The 24,344-nt window shown below is 38.2% G+C and overlaps 2 protein-coding genes across 21 annotated transcripts in view; both read right to left on the bottom strand.

Moving 5' to 3' along the window:
* pycard (PYD and CARD domain containing) overlaps nt 1–24,344 on the bottom strand; it is a 63,484-nt gene that overhangs the window by 6,159 nt on the left and 32,981 nt on the right. The gene's annotated exons all lie outside the window — the stretch shown is intronic.
* Nucleotides 1–24,344, bottom strand: part of LOC125893023 (uncharacterized) — a 71,466-nt gene that overhangs the window by 44,901 nt on the left and 2,221 nt on the right. For 3 of the 17 annotated variants that reach the window (XM_049583429.1, XM_049583432.1, XM_049583431.1), the window contains exons 2-4: nt 23,996–24,269; nt 21,925–21,953; nt 20,508–20,781 (exon numbers count right to left, since the gene is read on the bottom strand). In XM_049583429.1, the coding sequence (XP_049439386.1) occupies nt 20,508–20,781; nt 21,925–21,953; nt 23,996–24,260 (568 nt within the window). In that variant the 5' untranslated portion in view covers nt 24,261–24,269. Of the gene's footprint in view, nt 1–8,800; nt 8,945–9,063; nt 9,330–9,448; nt 9,664–9,886; nt 9,961–10,051; nt 10,096–13,102; nt 13,380–13,869; nt 13,899–15,423; nt 15,457–15,596; nt 15,733–17,177; nt 17,307–17,426; nt 17,585–18,762; nt 19,037–20,179; nt 20,209–20,507; nt 20,782–21,924; nt 21,954–22,253; nt 22,346–23,667; nt 23,697–23,995; nt 24,270–24,344 lie in introns of those variants that run through there. The other 14 variants (XM_049583433.1, XM_049583434.1, XM_049583443.1 and 11 more) reach the window with 14 other exon arrangements.

Raw genomic sequence — 24,344 nt, 5'->3', positions numbered from 1 at the left:
TCTCCATCTCCACCACATCTGACAGAGGCAGAGAAGCTGGTCCTGAGTCAGGTCTCTGGGAGACCAAAGGCTGAGGGCGTAACTCACCCCCAGGACCCAACAAGAGGCAGAAACACACTTATCTACAGATAGGCTAGTACTTTTTTTTTTTTTTTTTTTAATATGTATGTTTTTCTTGCACTGTGTGGGCTGAGCATCCCACGATTTGTACCATGTACAATGACAAAGTCTATTCTATTCTATTCTATTCTATTCTGTAAGTTATTTAATGTTATCCTTAATGTGGTGGCAAATTAAAAACAAAGACTTTGAAACTGAGATGTTGGAAAAAAATATAGACCATGCCTACTGATTGTTACTTTTGTATTTGTGAGAAATAAAGAAAGCAAACTGAAATGTCAATGATTTCTCTTTTTCTGACTGCTGGAAGGTGATGGATTAACCTGCAAAGTGATAAAAACGCAGAGGATTGTTCAGATCTGAGAGCACATCAGCAGTCAGCGGATTCTCTTCCCAGGTGTAAAAGTAGACCTATGTGAATTATTTCTGTTTCAGCATGACAGGATTGAGAAGAAAGGACAGCTCCATCAGACTCTGGGTTTCTTTAAGTAAACCTGCCAGCGAGCAGGTTGGGTTTACAGAGTCAGTTACCATGATGACTGACACTGAGAGTCAGTTACCATGCTGCATCAGCATGTGTGTACCAGTTTAAGTTACCTCTCATTCTGGAATGGAAATCCCAGAGTTTCCCTCATCTCTGGGTTCACTTACTCTAGTTTTCACATAAGCCGCTTTCGGGAATCGCCCTCTGCCCTACACACTGACTAATTATTAGAAAAACCAAAAGAAAAAAAAGTTTTAAAGTCCTATGAGATTTTTCTGGGAAAACTCTAACAACTCATGAATTAACGTCTGATAGCTACTGTTAGCTAAATTACCACCTCTTAAAACGGCAGCATTGTTTACCCATCCTGATTGGAAATATTGGTAACTGTCTGTGCTCTTGTCGCAATTGCCCTATACTTCCTAATTCCTTTTATATCTTTCCTTCTCGGCTGCTGACAGAAAGTTGCAGCGAATGTCCACTTACGCAGTGTAAACCGTAGCTACATCAATGCTTAGAACAACACTGCCATCTACTGGATGACGGTGTTGCTTTGTGTGAATCACAAGCTATTTGTTTGTGGATCTGTGTGGATTTCGACAAGAATGTCTCAAAATGACGTCACTGAGGAAAGAGATGCATGTGTGTGATCGGTGATCCACAAATGCTGAATCACACTTTACAAACAAAATTTTCAGTTTTACAAATGCCTTTTTTTAACGAATAAAAATTAGAAATTTACAAATACACATTTATTTGTAAAAAACAACACACAAGTTACAAATACGAAATTTGTGTTTGTGGAAGGAATATTTGTATGCATAGAACAACACTGCCATCTACTGGTGAGGAGGGCGGGCCATTTGTGAATCACCAGCTATTTGTTTGTGGATCTGTGTGGAAATTCGACAAGAATGTCTCAAAATGACGTCATTGAAGAAAACAAATGAAAAAATGATATATTTACAAATACACATATATTTGCAAAAACCAAAATACAAGTTACAAATTAGAAATTTGTATTTGTGGATAGCAAAACACGTGTGCAGATCAAGAAATATTTGTAGAACACCCTCTGTGCATTTACAGGTATTAATGAGACAAATCTGACTCCATACAGATTGACTGTGGAGATGCTAAGTCCAATGAGAGATGCCAGGTCCAAACCCATCCAGTTTAAAATATTCAATAGACTATACTGGACACCAGTGAGGATGAATAGACTTGGGTTGAGTGAGTCAAACCTGTGTTGGCGCTGCAAAACAGATAAAGGAGATCTTCTCCACATGTTCCTTTACTGCCCCAACTTAACTGCCTACTGGCAGAGGGTTACAGAAAAGATCATAGATAGTCTAGGTACAAATATCAATCTTACTCCCGCGTTATGTCTCCTGAATAGTATGAAAGGAAACAAGAGAATAAATGAGAAAAAAAGCATAGTGGCTAAAGGTAGCACTCACCACTTCTAAAAGAGTCATACTGAGGCATTGGGCAGGAAAAAATAGCCCGACCTACTCTGAACGGCTCAATGCATTAACAGAAACAGCCTCATATGAATAATTAATATATAAAATAAATGGTACGATAGATATTAACACAGAAATTTGGGAACCATTTTTAACACAAATCAGGAATGAACAATCCGGGACTGGAAACTAAAACCTGGTAATTAACTATTACTGTTTCTCAGTGCATTTGTTTGACTGACGGCTGGAGGAGGGTGGGGGGGGGATTCATTTTATTCATTTCGATTCATTTCATTTTCTTTGTTTGTTTTAATGTTACCATTATATACATTCAAATGAAATCCACATCAACTGTATATTGAATGTATGTGTATAGGCGGTGCTCACATTGTCACAGGTCACTTTATTTTTGTCATAATTCAGTGATGTGTAGAGAACCCTCTCACGCAGAGGTGTGTTAGTTTTAGTTATTTTGTGAATGTATGATGTGTACTTGTTAACACAAAACTAATAAAAAGTAAGAAAAAAAGTGTGACACTTTCCAGTTCAAGATGCTGGTGAAAGAAAGGCCTTATACCAGACATGGCATGCTGTCTCTGCCCTTTGGGGTTTATTGCACCAGTTATACTTTCTGACAAAGTTTTGCTGCAGGAGCTTTGCAGGAGAAACTGGTTGGGAAGACAACTTACCCCATGACATACAACAGCACTGGACAAAATGGCTGGAAGAGCTTAACAAGATGGCAGAGTTCAAGATCAGAAGGTGCATTAAGCCGAAAGACTTTGGGCAACCTACACTAGCCCAGCTGCATGACTTTTCCAAAGCAAAGTGAAGGTGGATATGGTACCATCAGTTACGTACGGATGAAGAATGACAGGCATGATGTTCATGTGTCCTTCCTGCTCGGCCATTCATATACAGTTGGAGATGAGGAAGGTCAGAAGTGCATTCGGGGGTCAGAGTGTCACATCAGATGACCTTTCGGAGGCAGAAATGTCCATCATTCGTTACGCTCAGCAGCAGCGGTTCGAGGAGGAAACCGATACACTTTCATCAGGAAAGTCTGCAGTCAGAAGGGAAAGTCCTATTTACAAACTGGATCCACGCCTGGAGAATGGTCTGCTTAGAGTTGGTGGAAGACTGAATAGGGCAGCTTTGCCGGAAGAAACCAAGCGTCCAATTGTCTTGTCAAAAGATCAGCATATCGCAACTCTCATCCGTAGGCATACTCACCAACAGCTGGGTCACAGTGGTAGAAACCTCACACTTTCCAAGCTAAGGAGGAAATATTGGAGTACAAGTGCAAATTCTGCAATAAGGAAAATCATATTTGACTGCTGTATTTGTAGACGCTATACTGCAAAGGCAGGGGAACAAAAATGGCGGACCTGCCAATGGAAAGGATTTTGCCATTCGCGAACGTCGGTGTCGATTATTTCGGACCAATCGTGGTGAAGAGAGGGAGAAGTCTGTGTAAATGCTATGGAGTAATTTTCACCTGTTTGTCAAGCAGAGCTGTTCATCTAGAGGTGGCGAACTCACTGGACACCGAGGCATGTATTAATGCTTTGCGACGATTTATGAGCAGAAGAGGCCAAGTTTCTCATATGCGGTCTGACAACGGCACCAATTTTGTTGGCGCAGAAAGGGAATTGAGGGAGGCCCTGGCAGGATTAAATCACAGCCAAGTACTGCAGCATGGAGTTTGGAGGAGTTTTACACATCACATTATGGTGGCGCTTGGGAACGTGTCATCCGCATGTTTAGAAAGGTACTCAGCTCTATTTTGCATCAGTAGACACTGGATGATGATGGGCTTCATACAGTTAGTTGTGAAGTTGAGGCTACATTGAACGATCGGCCCATCACTACGCTGTCCGAGGATCACAACGATCTTGAGGCTCTTACGACCAATCACATTCTCCTTGTGAAGGGCAAACCTGCCTTACAACCCGGACTGTTTGTGAAAGATGACCTGTATGTGAAGAGAAGGTGGAGACAGGTTCAATATATTTCAGACTTGTTCTGAAACGATGGGTGCAGGAGTACCTTCGTTTGCTTCAGGAACGGCAAAAATGGAACCAGGAGAGAAGAAGTTTCATACCTGGGGTTATCGTCTTAATAGTGGATTCGACAGCTCCTCGTGGCTCTTAGATACTCAGCAGAGTGATGGAAACCTTTCCTGACAAGAAGGGACTGGTACGTTCTGTTCGCCTCAAGACAAAGTGTAACATTATAGAAAGACCTATAACCAAACTTTGCCTATTAAAGGCAGTCTCAGAGGTCTAACTGCTGATGCAGTGTGTTTGTGTGTACAAATATCAGTTACCTTGGTTCTGAGAGCATGGTGTGTTTAATGGCTTTTGTCTGTACTGATTTGAATTGTTGTGTCTGCCTGCCATCAACAGTTAGGTGCCGGAGTGTAACAGCCATTTATCTACGTGTGTGTTTATTTATTTTATTTTTTGTTGCAAAACATTTTGTACTGTGTGGCACTGTGGCAACTTCCTGTGGAAGTGCATTTATTCAGCCAGGTTAATGCGGCCAGGTGTGCGTGAACAGAGGCAAACAGTTTTTTTGACCGTGGCTGAGGCACAGCTGAGGTGTGTTTGCAGATAGGAGCAGTATTAGATAATAGGCTACCTAATTGCAAAGCAAGGTGCTGTACCTTCATATGCTTAAATTGGTGGAAGAAATAAATGGAGCAAGGCAACAGAAAACGTCTGGGCATTGTTCTGTGAGAGCAAAGCCTGGTGCGCGTCAATTAATTGCACCGACACGCACCTGCACCTCCACCTCCACCTCCACCTGACTGTGGAAAGACACTTACATTCCCCATAAGCTCATCAATCAAATATTTTTCCTTTTCCTTAAGGATGTTGAGGAGGATGTCTTTGCCAACATTTCCAGCGGAATTCAGGGGACCAGAGTAGAGCTTCCTCATCCTATCCCGATGGGTAGGGATGGCCAAGATTTCATCATAGGTCCCTTGTTGGATGACTTCATTCTCAAGGAGCGCATCCAAAACTGATGAAGTCTCGCACACTCTGTTGATCAGCTGGCCTCTGTGTTCATCCACAAAGTGCCTCCCTGAGGAAAGAGGGAAACATTACTTCACAATGACTGACTGGATTTGGAGAAAACATGAAGGTAACTTGGTATATGTCTCAGGAAGGGACCTAAAGGCCCAGTGCGTAGGATCTAGTGGCATCTAGCCTTCAGGTTACAGAGCTGGAACTTCTCCTGTGTGCTGAGTTTGTTGGAGAACTACAGCGGCTAACACAAAAATGTGAATCTCGAGCCGGTGTTTGATTTGTCTGTTCTGGGCTACTGTAGAACAACATGGCAGACTCTGTAGAAGTGGACTCGCTCCATATGCAGATATAAACGGGTCATTCTATGCCAACGGAAACATAACGATTCTTATATTATTATGTATTATATTAATATTGTGTACAATAATACATACTTAACTTAGATGTGTGTTTTTGTTAATACACTGGCAGATGTAAACTGACTATGTGGCTATAGCATAGACTGTAAAGCTTAGTGACTTCAGGTGTTGCTATGTTCATGACCTTCCAGGGGTCAGTGTGCAATTACACACAGGTGTACCCAAACTGCGTACACTCTGTGTTCAGTCAAATGTCATTCATTATATTCTAAACCAAATTAGGGTTGTATGTATTTTCACAACCTCCATCAATCAAACCGGCTAACTTTGTAGGTGTAATCAGTGTGCAAACAGGCAAATGCACCAGCTGCTACATCCTGTCATTTTTAATAAATAATATAATATAATCAGATAATATACATTATCCGATCACATCCTAGGTGTGAAATTAACATAAAAACATTAGCTTGACTTGAATATTGTTTTTCAGTTGTATTACAACTGTAACTAACGCTGTTATAATTATGGGTGTTTGCACATATAGTTCTTTTAAAACAAACCAAACTCAATCCTCTTAGGCTGTTTTCACACTTGGTCCTTTTCAGCCCTCTAAACAGACTCAGAGTGGAGACTCAGCTTTTTTTGCACATATGTGAACACTCAAAGAGAACTCAGACCCCTCTGAAGCGAACCATACTCAGACCACCTCGCTTCAAGTCTGCGGTGTGGTTCGCTTAACCTGTACACTGTGAACACAAAGCACTCTAGGTTTGCTTTGCTCCTTGCCTTTGTATTTAGCCCTCTAGATCACATGCTGTTGCAGTGGGACATCTGAAAAGAAAGATGAAACCTAGTTGGCCTGTAACGCTTGCAAAGATGCAGGACGAGGAGTAATTTGGTCCACGGAAGACACTGCACATCTCCAGATGTGGAGTGCAGAAAAAAAACTATGTAAAGGTGGAAATGTGAACAGAAAGAGGACTGAAGCCCTTTTCTGTTGGTCCACGTTTCAATGCACTTTAAAAGGACTGAGTTTTATTTGTTTTAAACGGACTATATGTGAAAGCACCATTAAAGTGCACCAAAAAGTGGACCAACAATAAAAGGACTCAGTTCTCTTTAGGGTAAACTTCAGCTCTGATGGGGCCTCGGTCCTCTTTCTGTTCACACTTTCGCCTATATTTAATTGACATTTTTTGTTTTTTTTTTAACTTTCACGTGGCACTGCAATGCGATTATGCAGCTCCTCCCTTCACGTGGACTTAAAATTGAAGGAAACCCTGAGTGTTTCTGTGCTGTAGACTGTTGATGTATTCTACATTCCACATCTGGAGATGTGCAGTATCTTGGACCAAACTACTCTCTGTCCTGCATCTTTGCAAGCATTACAGGCCGACGTGGTTTTGTCTGTTTTGTTCAAGCGCCCCAGTTCAATAGCATGTGATCTAAAGGGCTAGATAAAAAGGCAAAGGGCAAAGCGAACCTGGAGCGCTTTGTGTTCATCCCCCCCCTTTTTTTTTTTTACCCAAAGCCAGCAAGATCCTGGTGGTGTCTCTACATTAAGGACAAATGTCATTACAGTACACTGTACACCAAGAAGAGGATGGGTGCACAAACACAAAACTGGACTGGAACCAGCAGCCATCTTAACCAACTTTATTATTAAACCCAGCTTTATTATTATTATTGTTCCCTACATTTTTTGGTTGACTACTCCTGCTGCATGCCCTGAGCCACAAACATCATTCAAATTTCAAAGTTCAGCTCTTTCAGGACATTTATGTGAATTTGAAGCAGGTCAATTATCAGATTTTTCACTGGCCCCTGGACTTATTTTTGGAAGCATGCCATTCTTATTCTAACAGTAGTACTGATAGAAAACGCTGAGTTGGTCCTGCATTAGCTTTTTTTTGAAGATGTGTGTTTGTCTTAGAGCAGCACAGCGAACAGGCAGAAAGACAGTGTATAAGAATGACTCTTCTAAACACAAATTATTTTAAATGACTCACCTTGTACATGGCCAGTGCTTTGCCATTCACCTGAGAAAAAAAAGGTAAGGAGGTAAAAAAGAAAACATGGACATGTAACTGATTTACTGCCTTTATCTAACATCACACATCTGCTACACTAATGATATTTAATAAAATCAAAGTGGTACACAGACAGAGTGGATAAGTTCTTGTGGTATTGTTTAAAACTGACCTTTTAGAATTTCACTGGTCCAAACTGGTTGATGCCCATTTTTTGGTGTGAGCGTGAGCTTAAAGTCTTTGTCTGGATTTTTAACGACCACTTCATAGAAGTTTGGATCTGTGCTGTCATATCTGAGCTCTAATGTCTGTGAAAGAAAAAAATTAATAAATAAGAAGTCAGACTTTGAGCAAAGTACACCAGAAGATTTTTTTCTTTCATCATATGAGGTTAAGTTGTGGTGTTTTTTTCACTTCCATCAAAGACATCTGAGACAGAGACAGAATAATTAATATCTACTGTATATTGCCAAATATTGCTAAAATGTCTGGCTAAAAGTAAAGACCACATGGAGCCAGGCATGGTCATGACTGCAGATATTTTAATGTGTTTAATATTTCCTGTATCAACAGCTGATTTTAGGTTTGAAGCACATAAAAGTAGCCTGACATTGCCAGACCAAATAGCAATAGCAAATAAAACATAAGCTTGCTGTTTATTATGCTGTTTTCAGTGGTCAATGTCATAATTTATTTATTTATTTATAAATGTAAGGTAAGGTAACTTTATTTGTACCCGCAGGTACATTTGGTTCACAGTTTAAGTGATTTGGCTTTATCCACACAAAACAGACGAACAGGTCAGACACAGTAATATAATAACAGTAAAAAGGTAAAGTGCCATTAGTGCATCATATCAAAGTGCAGGATCAAAAAGGACATTTAAAACCATTATAATACCCAAAATATGAATTTAAAAACAGTACCAAAGAAATAAATAAATAAGAACTGTACTGTCATTAATTCAGTTTAATTTGGAGTGAGTTTTTATTTTTGTTTACCTCTCTATTGACTGATGGGACAAAGCTGTCTTTATATCACTTTGTTTTGCAGGCTGGGAGTTTGTATCTGCGGCCTGATGGGAGGGGCTGAAATTCCCCATGTAATTTGGCATTCAAGAACCTCAGCTGCTGTAAGGTTTTGGTGATACATCCAATTAAATTTCCAGAACAATCTGAACTGAAATAAACACCTTAATGTGAATTTTGGATGTTTTCTTTCAAATAGTCTGAGAGAAGACATGTTACGGAAGCAAAAAAACCTCAAAATTTCAAAATTGACAACTGCACAAAAAAAGTGTGTTCACCTGGGGTTCCTCGCCTTTAGGATAAATTTCTGCACCATCTAGATCTGTTGTTAAGATGAACCAGTCATGCATTTTCAAGGGCTTCGCTGGATTTGACTTTCGGATTCCTTTGTATCTATCGGATATTTCCGTTTTGTCCAATTCCTGTCGAAGATACAAAACATACATTTTTCTTGTTGGTGTTGTGTATTTATCTATGTATTTATAGTGCTATTCTGTATCTTATCATGACTGGTATTGTTGACAGTAAGATATGAAATAACCTGTATTAGATCCTGATCAGGAGGGATCAGGTAAACATGAAGTGTGAGGGATGTTTGAGATGATGCTGTGAGGACCTTGCTATATATTAACACCCTACAGTATATTTCAACTGGAAGGCCTAATTTCACCAGGACCATTTTCAGAGAGAAAACTGGTTTAGACAGCTTGACATGGGACGATGTGACCTCAGACACTTTTTCCACAGCATCTCCACAGTCATCTATGTGTAGGACTGCAAACTTGTCTAATATTTTAGGATTGTCATCTGCACAAAACAAAAGCACAGTTAGTGAAGGGAAAAGGATTGCATCAGTCTTTGTACTCGTGCTATCAGAAACAAATATGAACATGATATTTTTCATTATTTTCTTCATGTCCACTTGCCTATGCAGATCCAGTGTGGCAGGTACACTACATCTAACTTCCCAGCAATGACTGTGATGTCCATCAGGGGCCCTGCAGGCATGTACTTCATGCTTTCAATCCTCTCCAAGTGTCCACTCAAAGAGCAAAACTGGTACTTAAAGCTGACCTTTTCCTTACACACCCAGCGCATACCAGAGACACTGCATTCAAAGTTTCCTGCTCCAGACTGTAGGCTGAAATGTGAATCGAAAAAAAAGAGTTTGTGTCTATGCACATGAAGGAACAAAATAGAGTAAATGTAAACTTAGAGAGTACTCTCCTGCCTTGATTCTATTATTGTAATATTGCTTTAAAAATCTTTTTATTTTCCTTCTGTGAAAAATCTCAAGAGCCAAGTGGTAGTGTTTCCTGTAGTTCCAGTTTGCTGTGACGCAGTATTTAGGATGTAATCTTTACCTGTAAGTTGGAGCCTCATCAGCATCTGTACAGTTCACTTCAGGGTCAAGTTTAGTCCAGTCACTGGAGTCCTGCTGCAGAGGACAATCATTTTCACAGATTAGTGCAGATGTGTCTTTTTGACACAAAACATAAAGGAACAAATGAATGAATGTAAGGGATTACCGTAACACTTCCACAACCCTCATGCTCCGAGCTTCCTGAAGGCCCTTGTGAAGACACACATTCATATGTTTTAAATGATGTTATTTTAATATTTAAATCACGCTGTAACTTTTTTTTTGTTTATTTTTAGCTGCTTTAACACTATGTGCAACACAACTCTGCTATAATATGCGAGCAATATCTTACTAGCATATTAATGAAATTGTTTTCACAAAATACAGAGATTATGTGGCAGAATAACAATGCATCCTCAAGATGAAGTTTCGTAAAATCCGATTTCTTGGGTATGTTTTTATATTTGATATTCTGTGTCAGGACATACATTGGTGAGAATAAAAGTACATTTTTTAAATGTACATATTTTTAAACTCATAAATTTTAATGATGTTAATAAGGGTCTAGTTATTCTGGGTTTCCTTGTTTTCTGTGTGTAGTCATGCTAGCTGCTCTGTGAGGCTATACTTTAGGTACAGCGGTGCTTTCAGATAAATTCTAACATCAGCATGCTAACACGCTCATGATTAGTAGGCAAAGTTTACTGTGTTCACTGTCTCAGTTTAGCATGTTACCATGCTAACATAAGCTAATTAGCACCACAAAGTACAGCTGAGGCTGATGGAAATATCATTAGTTTTGATGTATTCATATTTAAAGTAGGGTTGTCAAAAGTATCGATACTCAAACGCTGTATTCGGATACAATACCAATTTACAAAAGTATCGATACTAACAGTGTACACCACCTCAGCGCCTGTCGGGTACGCGCGACGGGTCCGACGGACACGCGCTGTGCAGGCAGCATCTGGCAGGCACAGAGCCCTCGCTGCAACCCGGCTTGTTGTTGTCGCTGTGCATGCATGCACACATTTCTGTTGCTGTAATATGGCCAGCTGCAGCTGCAGGAGGATCAGAGCAGCCAGTTTTGGTCAAAAATGATAAAGGAAAAAGCGCTCTTTGGAAATATTTAGTGAAGTGAACACAGCACGCTGCAGACGGCAGGTACAGCCCCTCCCCTCACTAGCAGCTGAGCAGCTGGTGTCGCCAGCATCAAACTAAAATATAACTTCTAACGTTAACATGGGAGCTAAGCAGAAAACTTTATCAGTCATGCCCGTCTGTAACATTAATAGACAATGTTAGTTTAACAGGACAGCACAATTATGTGTGTCTGAAAAGTTATGTTGACTGTAAAGTCACAGATTGAAGCTGAAAAAACGTTTGATTTCTCCCGTAACCCCTGGTTCTCTGATCACATAGTGAGGTAGAAACAGGAGCATCCTGAGCCTAAACTACCAACTCTATTTGATCAGCAACGAAAATATGGTGCCAATTCACCAGAAGCACAGAAAATAAACAGGGCTGTAGATAAATACATTTGTATGGACAGATGTTGTTTCTGGTTGTTATTTATTTTGGGGGGATTTTTTGTTGCTATCATTGATATTACTGTTCTGATCTTTATTTAAAAAATGACATGCCTCTTAATTTTTGCTGCTGTATCGAAAATGGTATCGAGGATTGAATATTTTCCTAGGTATCGATATCGAGTTTGAAATTTTAGTATCGTGACAACCCTAATTTAAAGTACTGGACAATAATAACTCTGATGATAACCTGATGATGGTGCTTGAGGAAAAATCAGGGGATCATCAAAGACATTAGGATTCACCCACTGGGAACCATCAATGACTGTACAAAATTTCATGGTAATCCATCCAATGGTTGAGATATTTCAGTGAAGACTAAAAAGTTGGAGCGACCAGCAGACACGCTGACATTGAGCCAGCAGCATGGCTAAAACACTGACTGACCTAAAGTGAGTGACTGTAGTGACTAGGCCGCATACATTACATGATTCTAGATAATAAAACATTCACAACAAACACACTAATTCAAATGGCTGCCCAACTGTCTACATGTAAGTTGAATTAAAAATTAGTAACGATGAAGTAAAATATTACAGATCACGTTCTGCATAACAAGTCTTTGATGCTGGAATCGTACAGTACAGGCCAAAAGTTTGGACACACCTTCTCATTCAATGCGTTTTCTTTATTTTCATGACTATTTACATTGTAGATTCTCACTGAAGGCATCAAAACTATGAATGAACACATGTGGAGTTATGTACTTAACAAAAAAGGTGAAATAACTGAAAACATGTTTTATATTCTAGTTTCTTCAAAATAGCCACCCTTTGCTCTGATTACTGCTTTGCACACTCTTGGCATTCTCTCCATGAGCTTCAAGAGGTAGTCACCTGAAATGGTTTCCACTTCACAGGTGTGCCTTATCAGGGTTAATTAGTGGAATTTCTTGCTTTATCAATGGGGTTGGGACCATCAGTTGTGTTGTGCAGAAGTCAGGTTAATACACAGCCGACAGCCCTATTGGACAACTGTTAAAATTCATATTATGGCAAGAACCAATCAGCTAACTAAAGAAAAACGAGTGGCCATCATTACTTTAAGAAATGAAGGTCAGTCAGTCCGGAAAATTGCAAAAACTTTAAATGTGTCCCCAAGTGGAGTCGCAAAAACCATCAAGCGCTACAACGAAACTGGCACACATGAGGACCCACCCAGGAAAGGAAGACCAAGAGTCACCTCTGCTTCTGAGGATAAGTTCATCCGAGTCACCAGCCTCAGAAATCGCAAGTTAACAGCAGCTCAGATCAGAGACCAGATGAATGCCACACAGAGTTCTAGCAGCAGACCCATCTCTAGAACAACTGTTAAGAGGAGACTGCGTGAATCAGGCCTTCATGGTCAAATAGCTGCTCGGAAACCACTGCTAAGGAGAGGCAACAAGCAGAAGAGATTTGTTTGGGCCAAGAAACACAAGGAATGGACATTAGACCAGTGGAAATCTGTGCTTTGGGCTGATGAGTACATAAGTAAGTACATAACTCCACATGTGTTCATTCATAGTTTTGATGCCTTCAGTGAGAATCTCCAATGTAAATAGTCATGAAAATAAAGAAAACGCATTGAATGAGAAGGTGGGTCCAAACTTTTGGCCTGTACTGTATGTGTTTTCCCCCACATCTTACCTTTGGATCCTAAGCTGATTTCTAGCAACCTCTCTGCCAGATCTCTGTTCATCTCCATTAAAACCTCCCTGGTCACCTCCACAGACTGCTCGCCATAGATCTCCACCATCAGCTCCGCTATTTCATCTCTTTCTGCCATCTCCATTCTCTGACTTGAGATTTTTGGGAGGTCCTTCTTCATTATAGTGCGCTGTAGGACATGTTTGAATTGCTCGAGCTCCCCATAACTTAAATCCTTCAGTGTTTCCAAAAGCTTCTTCATTAGTGGTGTCACTTCCTGTTGGATTTAAAGTGGACAGAGGACATTTATCTAATATCTCTAGAGTAGAGCTGAAACATTAATTCATTTGCATCAATGTGAGTATCTTAGTCATTAAGAGAATATAGCAACAAATAGTATCCACATTAAGGCACAGCGATACATTTGGTGAAATCTAATTTTCAGATGACTATAAAAACAAAATATTTCTATGTGTGTTCATTCCTGTGGCATCATCAAAGCACCATAAGATTTAATTTAATGCTATAAACTAGTTATCAGTAATTGTGCTTTAACGACTGTCTCTAACTCTCTCTGTCACTGTGCTACCAAAAACAGGAATGATCCACCTGATCACATGTTCTCAATGCTTCAACAGCAGATGTGAGGCTTCTGGTTTAAAAAACATTTTCCACCTCTTTACAGTCAAGATGAGGGTCATTTTCAACCTGTAACCATTTAGTGAAAGCTGTGTTGTGTTAAATGTGTCTGATGTGACATTACTCACCTTGTGAAGCGGTTCAGACTGATATTTCACTGAGGAGAAAAAAAAGGCTAATTACAGATTCTAAATTAGACTATCAACAACTTTTGTCAGATTTAAGTGCTTTTGAATGAAACATAATAATTAAGGAACAGTGTGCAAACTTTAGGGAGATTCAGTGGCAACTAGCAGTGAATTGAAGACTAAAGCAGTTTCACGTTACAAATCAGTGTTTCACTGATGCTGACTGGCATGTTCAAGACAGACCGATGGTGCAGCACCTCCAAATGTTTGCACACCTTTTTTCTCCGATAACTTAAGATCCAGACGTTAAGGAGGTTTTTACCCAGAGCTGAATTATCAGCAGAAGTCTCCTCCTTTTCAAAACAAACGGACCTGGTGATTTAAACTGGTGAAAACACTGAATAAAGCAGTTTCACATTAAAAATCAGTGGGGGGTTTTTCTGATGCTCTTGTTGCAATGGGGCTGCTAACTGCGGTGGCAGACACGAAAAGAAATGTGAATGGCCTCATTTGTCTATTCTGGGCTGGAGAAATGTGGTGATGAACATGACGATCTTCAGAGATGAGGACCCACTCCCTATGAAAATATAAATGGCTAGCTCAAGGTAACAAAAGCACTACAATTCTTATTTTCAGGTGATTATACACTAAAGAAAACATCATTGTTATATTCCATTTCTGTCAATATATCAGATTAGTGACTCTTTCATTTTACACACTCACTTTGTACATAATTTTTAACTCGTATTTTTAAAATATTTTATTGTATTTTCTTTATTCTGTAGAAAATACTGATTCAATGCACTTAAACACCAAATCAAATTCCTTGTGTATGAAAGCCTACTTAGCAATAAACAGGATTCTTATTCTGAAGTCAGTGGTCATGCTTTAGGTCAAAGTATTTTGCCTCGATATACTGTGACATCAGCGTTCTGTAAAGGAAAAAAATTAACAGCACTTAACACCCGTTGATCTTAAATGTTTTGTGACTGTTTGAGTGGGATAGCTAAATTTTCAAACTTTAACAGGTTTGATTTCATGTTATAGTTTTGGTTGTTTTCCAAAGGCAAATCATAAATTCAAACTCCTTGGAGAAATTCAAACATTTTATCAATGGGAAACATTAACAAGATCATGCTCTGCAGGCCGTTGTTTTGTTAGTCACATAATAAGTCTGTATGCAGAAAAGGCTTTAACATTTTAATATTGCTGCTGTATCATAACTTCAGTGGTTATGGCTCTTTTAACAATTTGCCCCAACAATGTGCAGATATTGAGCATGCAGTTGGGATCATTCAGTTTGTTTATATGCAATTCATTTACCAGGTTTTGTAAATCTACGTATAAATGCAGCAGGTTAGTAATGCCATTTCTCCCCTAGACCTGACCTTCTTTAAGACAGTGTGTTGGTCCTGACTTTTTTTTTTTTATTTGGGAGTGTGTCCGTCTCAGAGTTCACGAACAGACGACAGACAGACAGACAGTGTGGAGCTTTGTCACACTCTGAAATCAAAAGTGCAATTCTTCTAAATATGAATCACTGAAATGTCCTACCTTGTAAAGGACCAGTGCTCCTTTGGTAGTCACCTGTAAACAAACAAAAAATGGTAAAGAAAAAAAAGTATGTGCATCTAACATCACACATCTGCTTCACTTAGATATTCAATTAAATGAAAGTGGTACACAGACAATGTACATAATATCTTGTCCCATTATTTAAAACTGACCTTTTCGAATTTTACAGGTCCAAACTGGTTGATGCCCATTTTCTGGTGTGAGCATGAGCTTAAAGTCTTTGTCTGGATTTTTAACAACCACTTCATAGAAGTTTGGATCTGTGCTGTCATATCTGAGCTCTAATGTCTGTGAAAGAAAAAAATTAATAAATAAGAAGTCAGACTTTGAGCAAAGTACACCAGAAGAGTTTTTTCTTTCATCATATGAGGTTAAGTTGTGGTGTTTTTTTCACTTCCATCAAAGACATCAGAGACAGAGACAGAAAAATTAATATCTGCTGTATATTGCCAAATATTGCTAAAATGTCTGGCTAAAAGTAAAGACCACATGGAGCCAGGCATGGTCATGACTGCAGATATTTTAATGTGTTTAATATTTCCTGTATCAACAGCTGATTTTAGGTTTGAAGCACATAACATACAAGTAGCCAGACATTGCCAGACCAAATAGCAATAGCAAATAAAACATAAGCTTGCTGTTTATTGTGTTATTTTCGGTGGTCCATGTCATAATTTATTTTATTTACTTATTTATTTGGCATTCAAGAACCTCAGCTGCTGTAAGGTTTTGGTGATACATCCAATTAAATTTCCAGAACAACAATCTGAACTGAAATAAACACACACAAATTTGGGAATGCTTCAAGCTTTACTTTCTGTGAAAGGTAAAATAAGGGGAAGACGTTACACTTTGACCTAGAGTGCACCATCCTATTTGTTTTTCTTCATTTTTGTGTTTTCAAATGAGGTCAAGAAAATTCTGGTGGCATTTTCACTTACGTCAACAACAGACAGGGATAGAATACAGAGAGACTTTGGTGGACTAAAGTGGTTCAATTCATGCAAGTATTAATAATGATATTCCTGAAAACAAATTCTATGATAATGTCTGTTTTTAAATGTTTTGAGGTGTTTTTGATATCCAAGAACCTCTGCTGCTGTGAGGTTTGGTTACATCCAAGTCAAACACCAGGGAAAATGAAGCTACATGTGCACTAAGAAAAAGACTGCAGTAACTACATCAGGTTTTTTTTTTAGCTTTACTGTACACTGTGAAATGGTAGGTAGGACAGGGCTTAATCTTAAGTTTATTTTATCCTCTCAGCCGAATACAAACACAACAAAAAGACACCTGTTGTTGTGAAGCACTTTGTTGTTTTATATCTGTCAAGAATTAAGTACAACAAACCGCAAGTGACACACACCTCGTATCATTCAGATGTTGGCAGAGCTGTACTGGAAGCTTTATAGGATCTCTAAACACAGGTAGTTCGCAAAAGTGTACCTACTTCCTGATGGTGACAACTCATATTCACCATATTGTGTCATATATCACCAAGGATTTCCGGCCCTTTTCCCATCACTCAGGACACATACGGCAGAGTCATACTGTGTTGTTGTTGACCAGCAATCTTGCCAGACGTATTCATTTTTTGCATGAGACCAAACAGTGAGTGAAAGTAAAGTCTGATCATTTTGTTATGATTTCTTGTTTATATATCTGATAAAGCAATTATTGTTCTGTGCTCATCACAGCTAACTTCATTGATTGAAAAACAGTTTAAAACATACTTCAGGGAAAATTTTTGCACCATCCACATCTGCTGTTAGGATGAAACGATCACGCATTTTCAGGGGCTTCTCTGGATGTGGCTTTAGGATTTTTGTGAATCCACAAGATAATTCCCTCTTGTCCACTTCCTGTGGAAAGAAGAGAAAAATTCTTAACACAAAGTTTGTCCAAGGTTAAAGCGGCCAACATGGTTGCCTGTGCTGTATCTTACTATTATTAGTATTGGTGACAGTACGGTATGAAATAACCTGTTGTAGAGCAGGATCTCGTGGGATCAGGTAAACATGGAATGTGAGGAATGGTCTGTTGGACTTGTATATTAACACCACACAGTTCCTTTTCACTGAAAAGCCAAATTTCATCAGGGCCGCTTTGGGGGAGAAAAGCGTGACTGTCGGGTTGTAATCTGCACACAATACAAATATGAGGAGAAAAGGATTGCATCAGTTTTTGTACATATCCTAACAGATATTTAAAAAGTTCTGAAAAATACTACTGTTGTTAAGATTATTCTGCAGTCATAGAAATAAATGTGGTGTTGTTGAACCACTCCCTGTTCCTAATGTTCTCATATTTCTCAGATTAAACAAGATTTGAAAGCAATGTCACAATGAAATCTAAAATCTATTTATTAAAAATTTATGAGAAACATATGATTGTGTAATGTGGCAGTTTTTGTCTTCTTTCTCTGACCTTTGATTTTTGAGCTGATGACTGACAACTTCTTGACCAGATCGGTCCTGTTTATGTCCATGAAAACCTCCTTGGTCACCTCCACAGACTGCTGGTTCTCCACCATCAGATTCACTAATGCTGCTGCACTGCCTGCCTGCTTCAGTCTGCCCCATGAGGTAAGTGGAATTTTTATCACGAAGACATTTCAAGGCTCCAGCTTCCCAAATGTGAGGGTTTTCTTTTTTTGCTGCTTTCTATTAATTAATAATTTTTATGCTGAGGTTTGAACTGTTGGTTGGACAAAACAAACATGAATGTGTCACTTTGGGCTCTGGGTAAGTGTGACACTATCTCTCACTATTTCCAGAATTTTTACAAACCAAATAATCAGTCAATTAATGAAGAAAATAATGAGCAGATTAACCCATATTGAAAATAATTATTAGTGAGCTCCACCTCAACCGACTACAACAGTAAAATCATGCTTTTACATTAATGCATGAGTCAAAATCATCTTATGATATCATATATAGTAGAGGACTACAACATTTACAACATACAACATTTTTACAGTACTTTTACTTGTAATACTTAAAGTATATTTTCCTGATTATATTTACATACTTTTACGTAAGTAATATTTTAAATGCAGGACTTTCACTTGTAACAGAGTATTTTTACAGGGTGGTACTAGATACTTTTACGAGAATAAAGGATTTAAATACTTCCTCTCCTGCTCCAAGCCCTCTGCTCAGGGTGAAAGACTTCACGGACATAACACATCTGCTTCTTCAACAGTGTTGAATGGTTTTAGCTGTATTTGTTCTTGCACACAAACTTGAAAAATGTTCCTATTTTTACATTACATTTTTACATTATTTTCACATATTTCTATCTTCTTTGCTTTACCTTTGCTTCCTGAGCCAGTGTCTGATAATCTCTGCACCAGATCGGTCCTGTTCATCTTCTTTAGAATCTTTTTGGTCAACTCCACACACTCTTCACTGTACATCTCCACCATCAGCTCCACTGTGTCCTGTGTGTTTGCTGCTTTCAGCCGACTCCTTGAGATGGGTGGGATGTCTTTCTCCAATTCAATGAGTGATTTGAATTTGTCAAGCTCCTCTGGACTCAAATTATTCAATATTTCACGAAGCATCTTCTTAGCCGTCATTGTTTCTACCTGGAAAATTAAAAGGACATATCATGCAGTACATGCAGGATAGGATGTATGTTGTTTATGTCACCTACCACTGTTATTGAAAATTGATCTCTTTGCATTTCAATAATGCCAATTATTGATGTGTCTCCTCTTATTTTCATTTCCAAAATGAACTTACAAACTGTGACTGTGTATTTAAAACTAGAATTACTGCCTCAAAGTTATTTTCCTCCTTGAACCAGTCAAGTTGCAGTTACAGTTTACATCCATGTCTGTCCAGACTCATATGCAGCCATGACAGTTGCTACAATGCTTCAGAGATGGATGTTGCTGCAAAGAAGCCATAAATTCTAAAATGTGAAAGCTTAACACACATCATCCACCTGACAGCACATAGGAACTACACAGTTATTACAGTTTCAAGACTGACACCCAAGATTTAGTATTTACTATTTTAGTATCCAACACCAAATGTCTCTCCTTGTGTTTGTGTTTTGAGTTATGATGTTGAATAAGAAAGGTGTTTTTTGCATAATATTATTATGATTGACAGTGAATCCTTTTGGATATAAAATGTCATCACTTCATTTTTTTATCCTATTTCACATTTGTGTGAAATTTTATTGTAATTAGCATATGAATCATTGAGTTATGGCCAAAGACATATTTTGGGAAGTCACAGAGACCTTTGACCACCAAATTTCAATCAGTTCACCAGAGTCCAAGTGGACATTTGTGCCAAATTTGAGGAAATACCCTCAAGGCCTTTTTGAGATATTACATTCCCAAGGATGAGACGGACGCAAGGTCACAATGACCTTGACCTTTGACCGCCAAAATCAAATGAGTTCACTGTTGAATCCAAGTGAAGGTTTGAACAACCCTTATAGTCTAGGTTATTTGTGGCAAATTTGAGATTAACTTTTTACTCTTTCATAAAAACATAAAAACTGGTACAGTTGTACAGTTTCACGCCATTTAAAAATGGTGGCCATTTTGAAATTTACGTGGCTAATGGTATTATTTAAAAGAATTACCCAAGAGGTACACTCAGTCAAATTTTGGTGCTTCTTTCCAGATTTGAAAGATTTTTTTGCTTATCTGCTCAGCTATACTGAAGACAAACTGCATTATGTATAGTCAGAGTGATGTGACATTACTCACTCTCTGGATCAGTGAAGGCTGCTGTTTCTCTGAGGAGAAAAGAAGTAGAAAATGACCTATTAGTAATTTATATAACATCAGGCTTCATGAACATTTATTGTTTTTATTTATTTATTGTTGAAATGATTTCATCCCAAAGCGACACTAAAACCTCCTTAACAGTGACAGAATTTTAATAATGATATGTGGTGTTACTTGAAGATTTTCCAACAGTGTTGAATGGTTTTAGCTGTATTTGTTCTTGCAATATACACAAACTTGAAAATGTTCCCATATTTACATTACATTTTTACATTATTTTCACATATTTCTATCTTCTTTGCTTTACCTTTGCTTCCTGAGCCAGTGTCTGATAATCTCTGCACCAGATCGGTCCTGTTCATCTTCTTTAGAATCTTTTTGGTCAACTCCACACACTCTTCACTGTACGTCTCCATCATCAGCTCCACTGTGTCCTGTGTGTTTGCTGCTTTCAGCCGACTCCTTGAGATGGGTGGGATGTCTTTCTCCAATTCAATGAGTGATTTGAATTTGTCAAGCTCCTCTGGAGTCAAATCATTCAATATTTCACAAAGCATCTTCTTAGCCGTCATTGTTTCTACCTGGAAAATTAAAAGGACATATCATGCAGTACATGCAGGATAGGATGTATGTTGTTTATGTCACCTACCACTGTTATTGAAAATTGATCTCTTTGCATTTCAATAATGCCAATTATTGATGTGTCTCCTCTTATTTTCATTTCCAAAATGAACTTACAAACTGTGACTGTGTATTTAAAACTAGAATTACTGCCTCAAAGTTATTTTCCTCCTTGAACCAGTCAAGTTGCAGTTACAGTTTACATCCATGTCTGTCCAGACTCATATGCAGCCATGACAGTTGCTACAATGCTTCAGAGATGGATGTTGCTGCAAAGAAGCCATAAATTCTAAAATGTGAAAGCTTAACACACATCATCCACCTGACAGCACATAGGAACTACACAGTTATTACAGTTTCAAGACTGACACCCAAGATTTAGTATTTACTATTTTAGTATCCAACACCAAATGTCTCTCCTTGTGTTTGTGTTTTGAGTTATGATGTTGAATAAGAAAGGTGTTTTTTGCATAATATTATTATGATTGACAGTGAATCCTTTTGGATATAAAATGTCATCACTTCATTTTTTTATCCTATTTCACATTTGTGTGAAATTTTATTGTAATTAGCATATGAATCATTGAGTTATGGCCAAAGACATATTTTGGGAAGTCACAGAGACCTTTGACCACCAAATTTCAATCAGTTCACCAGAGTCCAAGTGGACATTTGTGCCAAATTTGAGGAAATACCCTCAAGGCCTTTTTGAGATATTACATTCCCAAGGATGAGACGGACGCAAGGTCACAATGACCTTGACCTTTGACCGCCAAAATCAAATGAGTTCACTGTTGAATCCAAGTGAAGGTTTGAACAACCCTTAGAGTCTGGGTTATTTGTGGCAAATTTGAGATTAACTTTTTACTCTTTCATAAAAACATAAAAACTGGTACAGTTGTACAGTTTCGCGCCATTTAAAAATGGCGGCCATTTTGAAATTTACGTGACTAATGGTATTATTTATAAGAATTACCCAAGAGGTACACTCAGTCAAATTTTGGTGCTTCTTTCCAGATTTGAAAGATTTTTTTGCTTATCTGCTCAGCTATACTGAAGACAAACTGCATTATGTATAGTCAGAGTGATGTGACATTACTCACTCTCTGGATCAGTGAAGGCCGCTGTTTCTCTGAGGAGAAAAGAAGTAGAAAATGACCTATTAGTAATTTATATAACATCAGGCTTCATGAACATTTATTGTTTTTATTTATTTATTGTTGAAATGATTTCATCCCAAAGCAACACTAAAACCTCCTTAACAGTGACAGAATTTTAATAATGATATGTGGTGTTACTTGAAGATTTTCCAACAGTGTTGAATGGTTTTAGCTGTATTTGTTCTTGCAATATACACAAACTTGAAAAATGTTCCCATATTTACATTACATTTTTACATTATTTTCACATATTTCTATCTTCTTTGCTTTACCTTTGCTTCCTGAGCCAGTGTCTGATAATCTCTGCACCAGATCGGTCCTGTTCATCTTCTTTAGAATCTTTTTGGTCAACTCCACACACTCTTCACTGTCGTCTCCATCATCAGCTCCACTGTGTCCTGTGTGTTTGCTGCTTTCAGCCGACTCCTTGAGATGGGTGGGATGTCTTTCTCCAATTCAATGAGTGATTTGAATTTGTCAAGCTCCTCTGGAGTCAAATCATTCAATATTTCACAAAGCATCTTCTTAGCCGTCATTGTTTCTACCTGGAAAATTAAAAGGACATATCATGCAGTACATGCAGGATAGGATGTATGTTGTTTATGTCACCTACCACTGTTATTGAAAATTGATCTCTTTGCATTTCAATAATGCCAATTATTGATGTGTCTCCTCTTATTTTCATTTCCAAAATGAACTTACAAACTGTGACTGTGTATTTAATAAAACTAAATTACTGCCTCAAAGTTATTTTCCTCCTTGAACCAGTCAAGTTGCAGTTACAGTTTACATCCATGTCTGTCCAGACTCATATGCAGCCATGACAGTTGCTACAATGCTTCAGAGATGGATGTTGCTGCAAAGAAGCCATAAATTCTAAAATGTGAAAGCTTAACACACATCATCCACCTGACAGCACATAGGAACTACACAGTTATTACAGTTTCAAGACTGACACCCAAGATTTAGTATTTACTATTTTAGTATCCAACACCAAATGTCTCTCCTTGTGTTTGTGTTTTGAGTTATGATGTTGAATAAGAAAGGTGTTTTTTGCATAATATTATTATGATTGACAGTGAATCCTTTTGGATATAAAATGTCATCACTTCATTTTTTTATCCTATTTCACATTTGTGTGAAATTTTATTGTAATTAGCATATGAATCATTGAGTTATGGCCAAAGACATATTTTGGGAAGTCACAGAGACCTTTGACCACCAAATTTCAATCAGTTCACCAGAGTCCAAGTGGACATTTGTGCCAAATTTGAGGAAATACCCTCAAGGCCTTTTTGAGATATTACATTCCCAAGGATGAGACGGACGCAAGGTCACAATGACCTTGACCTTTGACCGCCAAAATCAAATGAGTTCACTGTTGAATCCAAGTGAAGGTTTGAACAACCCTTAGAGTCTGGGTTATTTGTGGCAAATTTGAGATTAACTTTTTACTCTTTCATAAAAACATAAAAACTGGTACAGTTGTACAGTTTATATTTAAAAATGGCGGCCATTTTGAAATTTACGTGACTAATGGTATTATTTATAAGAATTACCCAAGAGGTACACTCAGTCAAATTTTGGTGCTTCTTTCCAGATTTGAAAGATTTTTTTGCTTATCTGCTCAGCTATACTGAAGACAAACTGCATTATGTATAGTCAGAGTGATGTGACATTACTCACTCTCTGGATCAGTGAAGGCCGCTGTTTCTCTGAGGAGAAAAGAAGTAGAAAATGACCTATTAGTAATTTATATAACATCAGGCTTAATGAACATTTATTGTTTTTATTTATTTATTGTTGAAATGATTTCATCCCAAAGCAACACTAAAACCTCCTTAACAGTGACAGAATTTTAATAATGATATGTGGTGTTACTTGAAGATTTTCCAACAGTGTTGAATGGTTTTAGCTGTATTTGTTCTTGCAATATACACAAACTTGAAAAATGTTCCCATATTTACATTACATTTTACATTATTTTCACATATTTCTATCTTCTTTGCTTTACCTTTGCTTCCTGAGCCAGTGTCTGATAATCTCTGCACCAGATCGGTCCTGTTCATCTTCTTTAGAATCTTTTTGGTCAACTCCACACACTCTTCACTGTACGTCTCCATCATCAGCTCCACTGTGTCCTGTGTGTTTGCTGCTTTCAGCCGACTCCTTGAGATGGGTGGGATGTCTTTCTCCAATTCAATGAGTGATTTGAATTTGTCAAGCTCCTCTGGAGTCAAATCATTCAATATTTCACAAAGCATCTTCTTAGCCGTCATTGTTTCTACCTGGAAAATTAAAAGGACATATCATGCAGTACATGCAGGATAGGATGTATGTTGTTTATGTCACCTACCACTGTT

The sequence above is a fragment of the Epinephelus fuscoguttatus genome, linkage group LG8 (assembly GCF_011397635.1).
Source record: "Epinephelus fuscoguttatus linkage group LG8, E.fuscoguttatus.final_Chr_v1".
Lineage (NCBI taxonomy): Eukaryota > Metazoa > Chordata > Actinopteri > Perciformes > Serranidae > Epinephelus > Epinephelus fuscoguttatus.
Note: the sequence above shows the minus strand (reverse complement) of the source record. Positions and strands in the feature narration are given on the sequence as shown.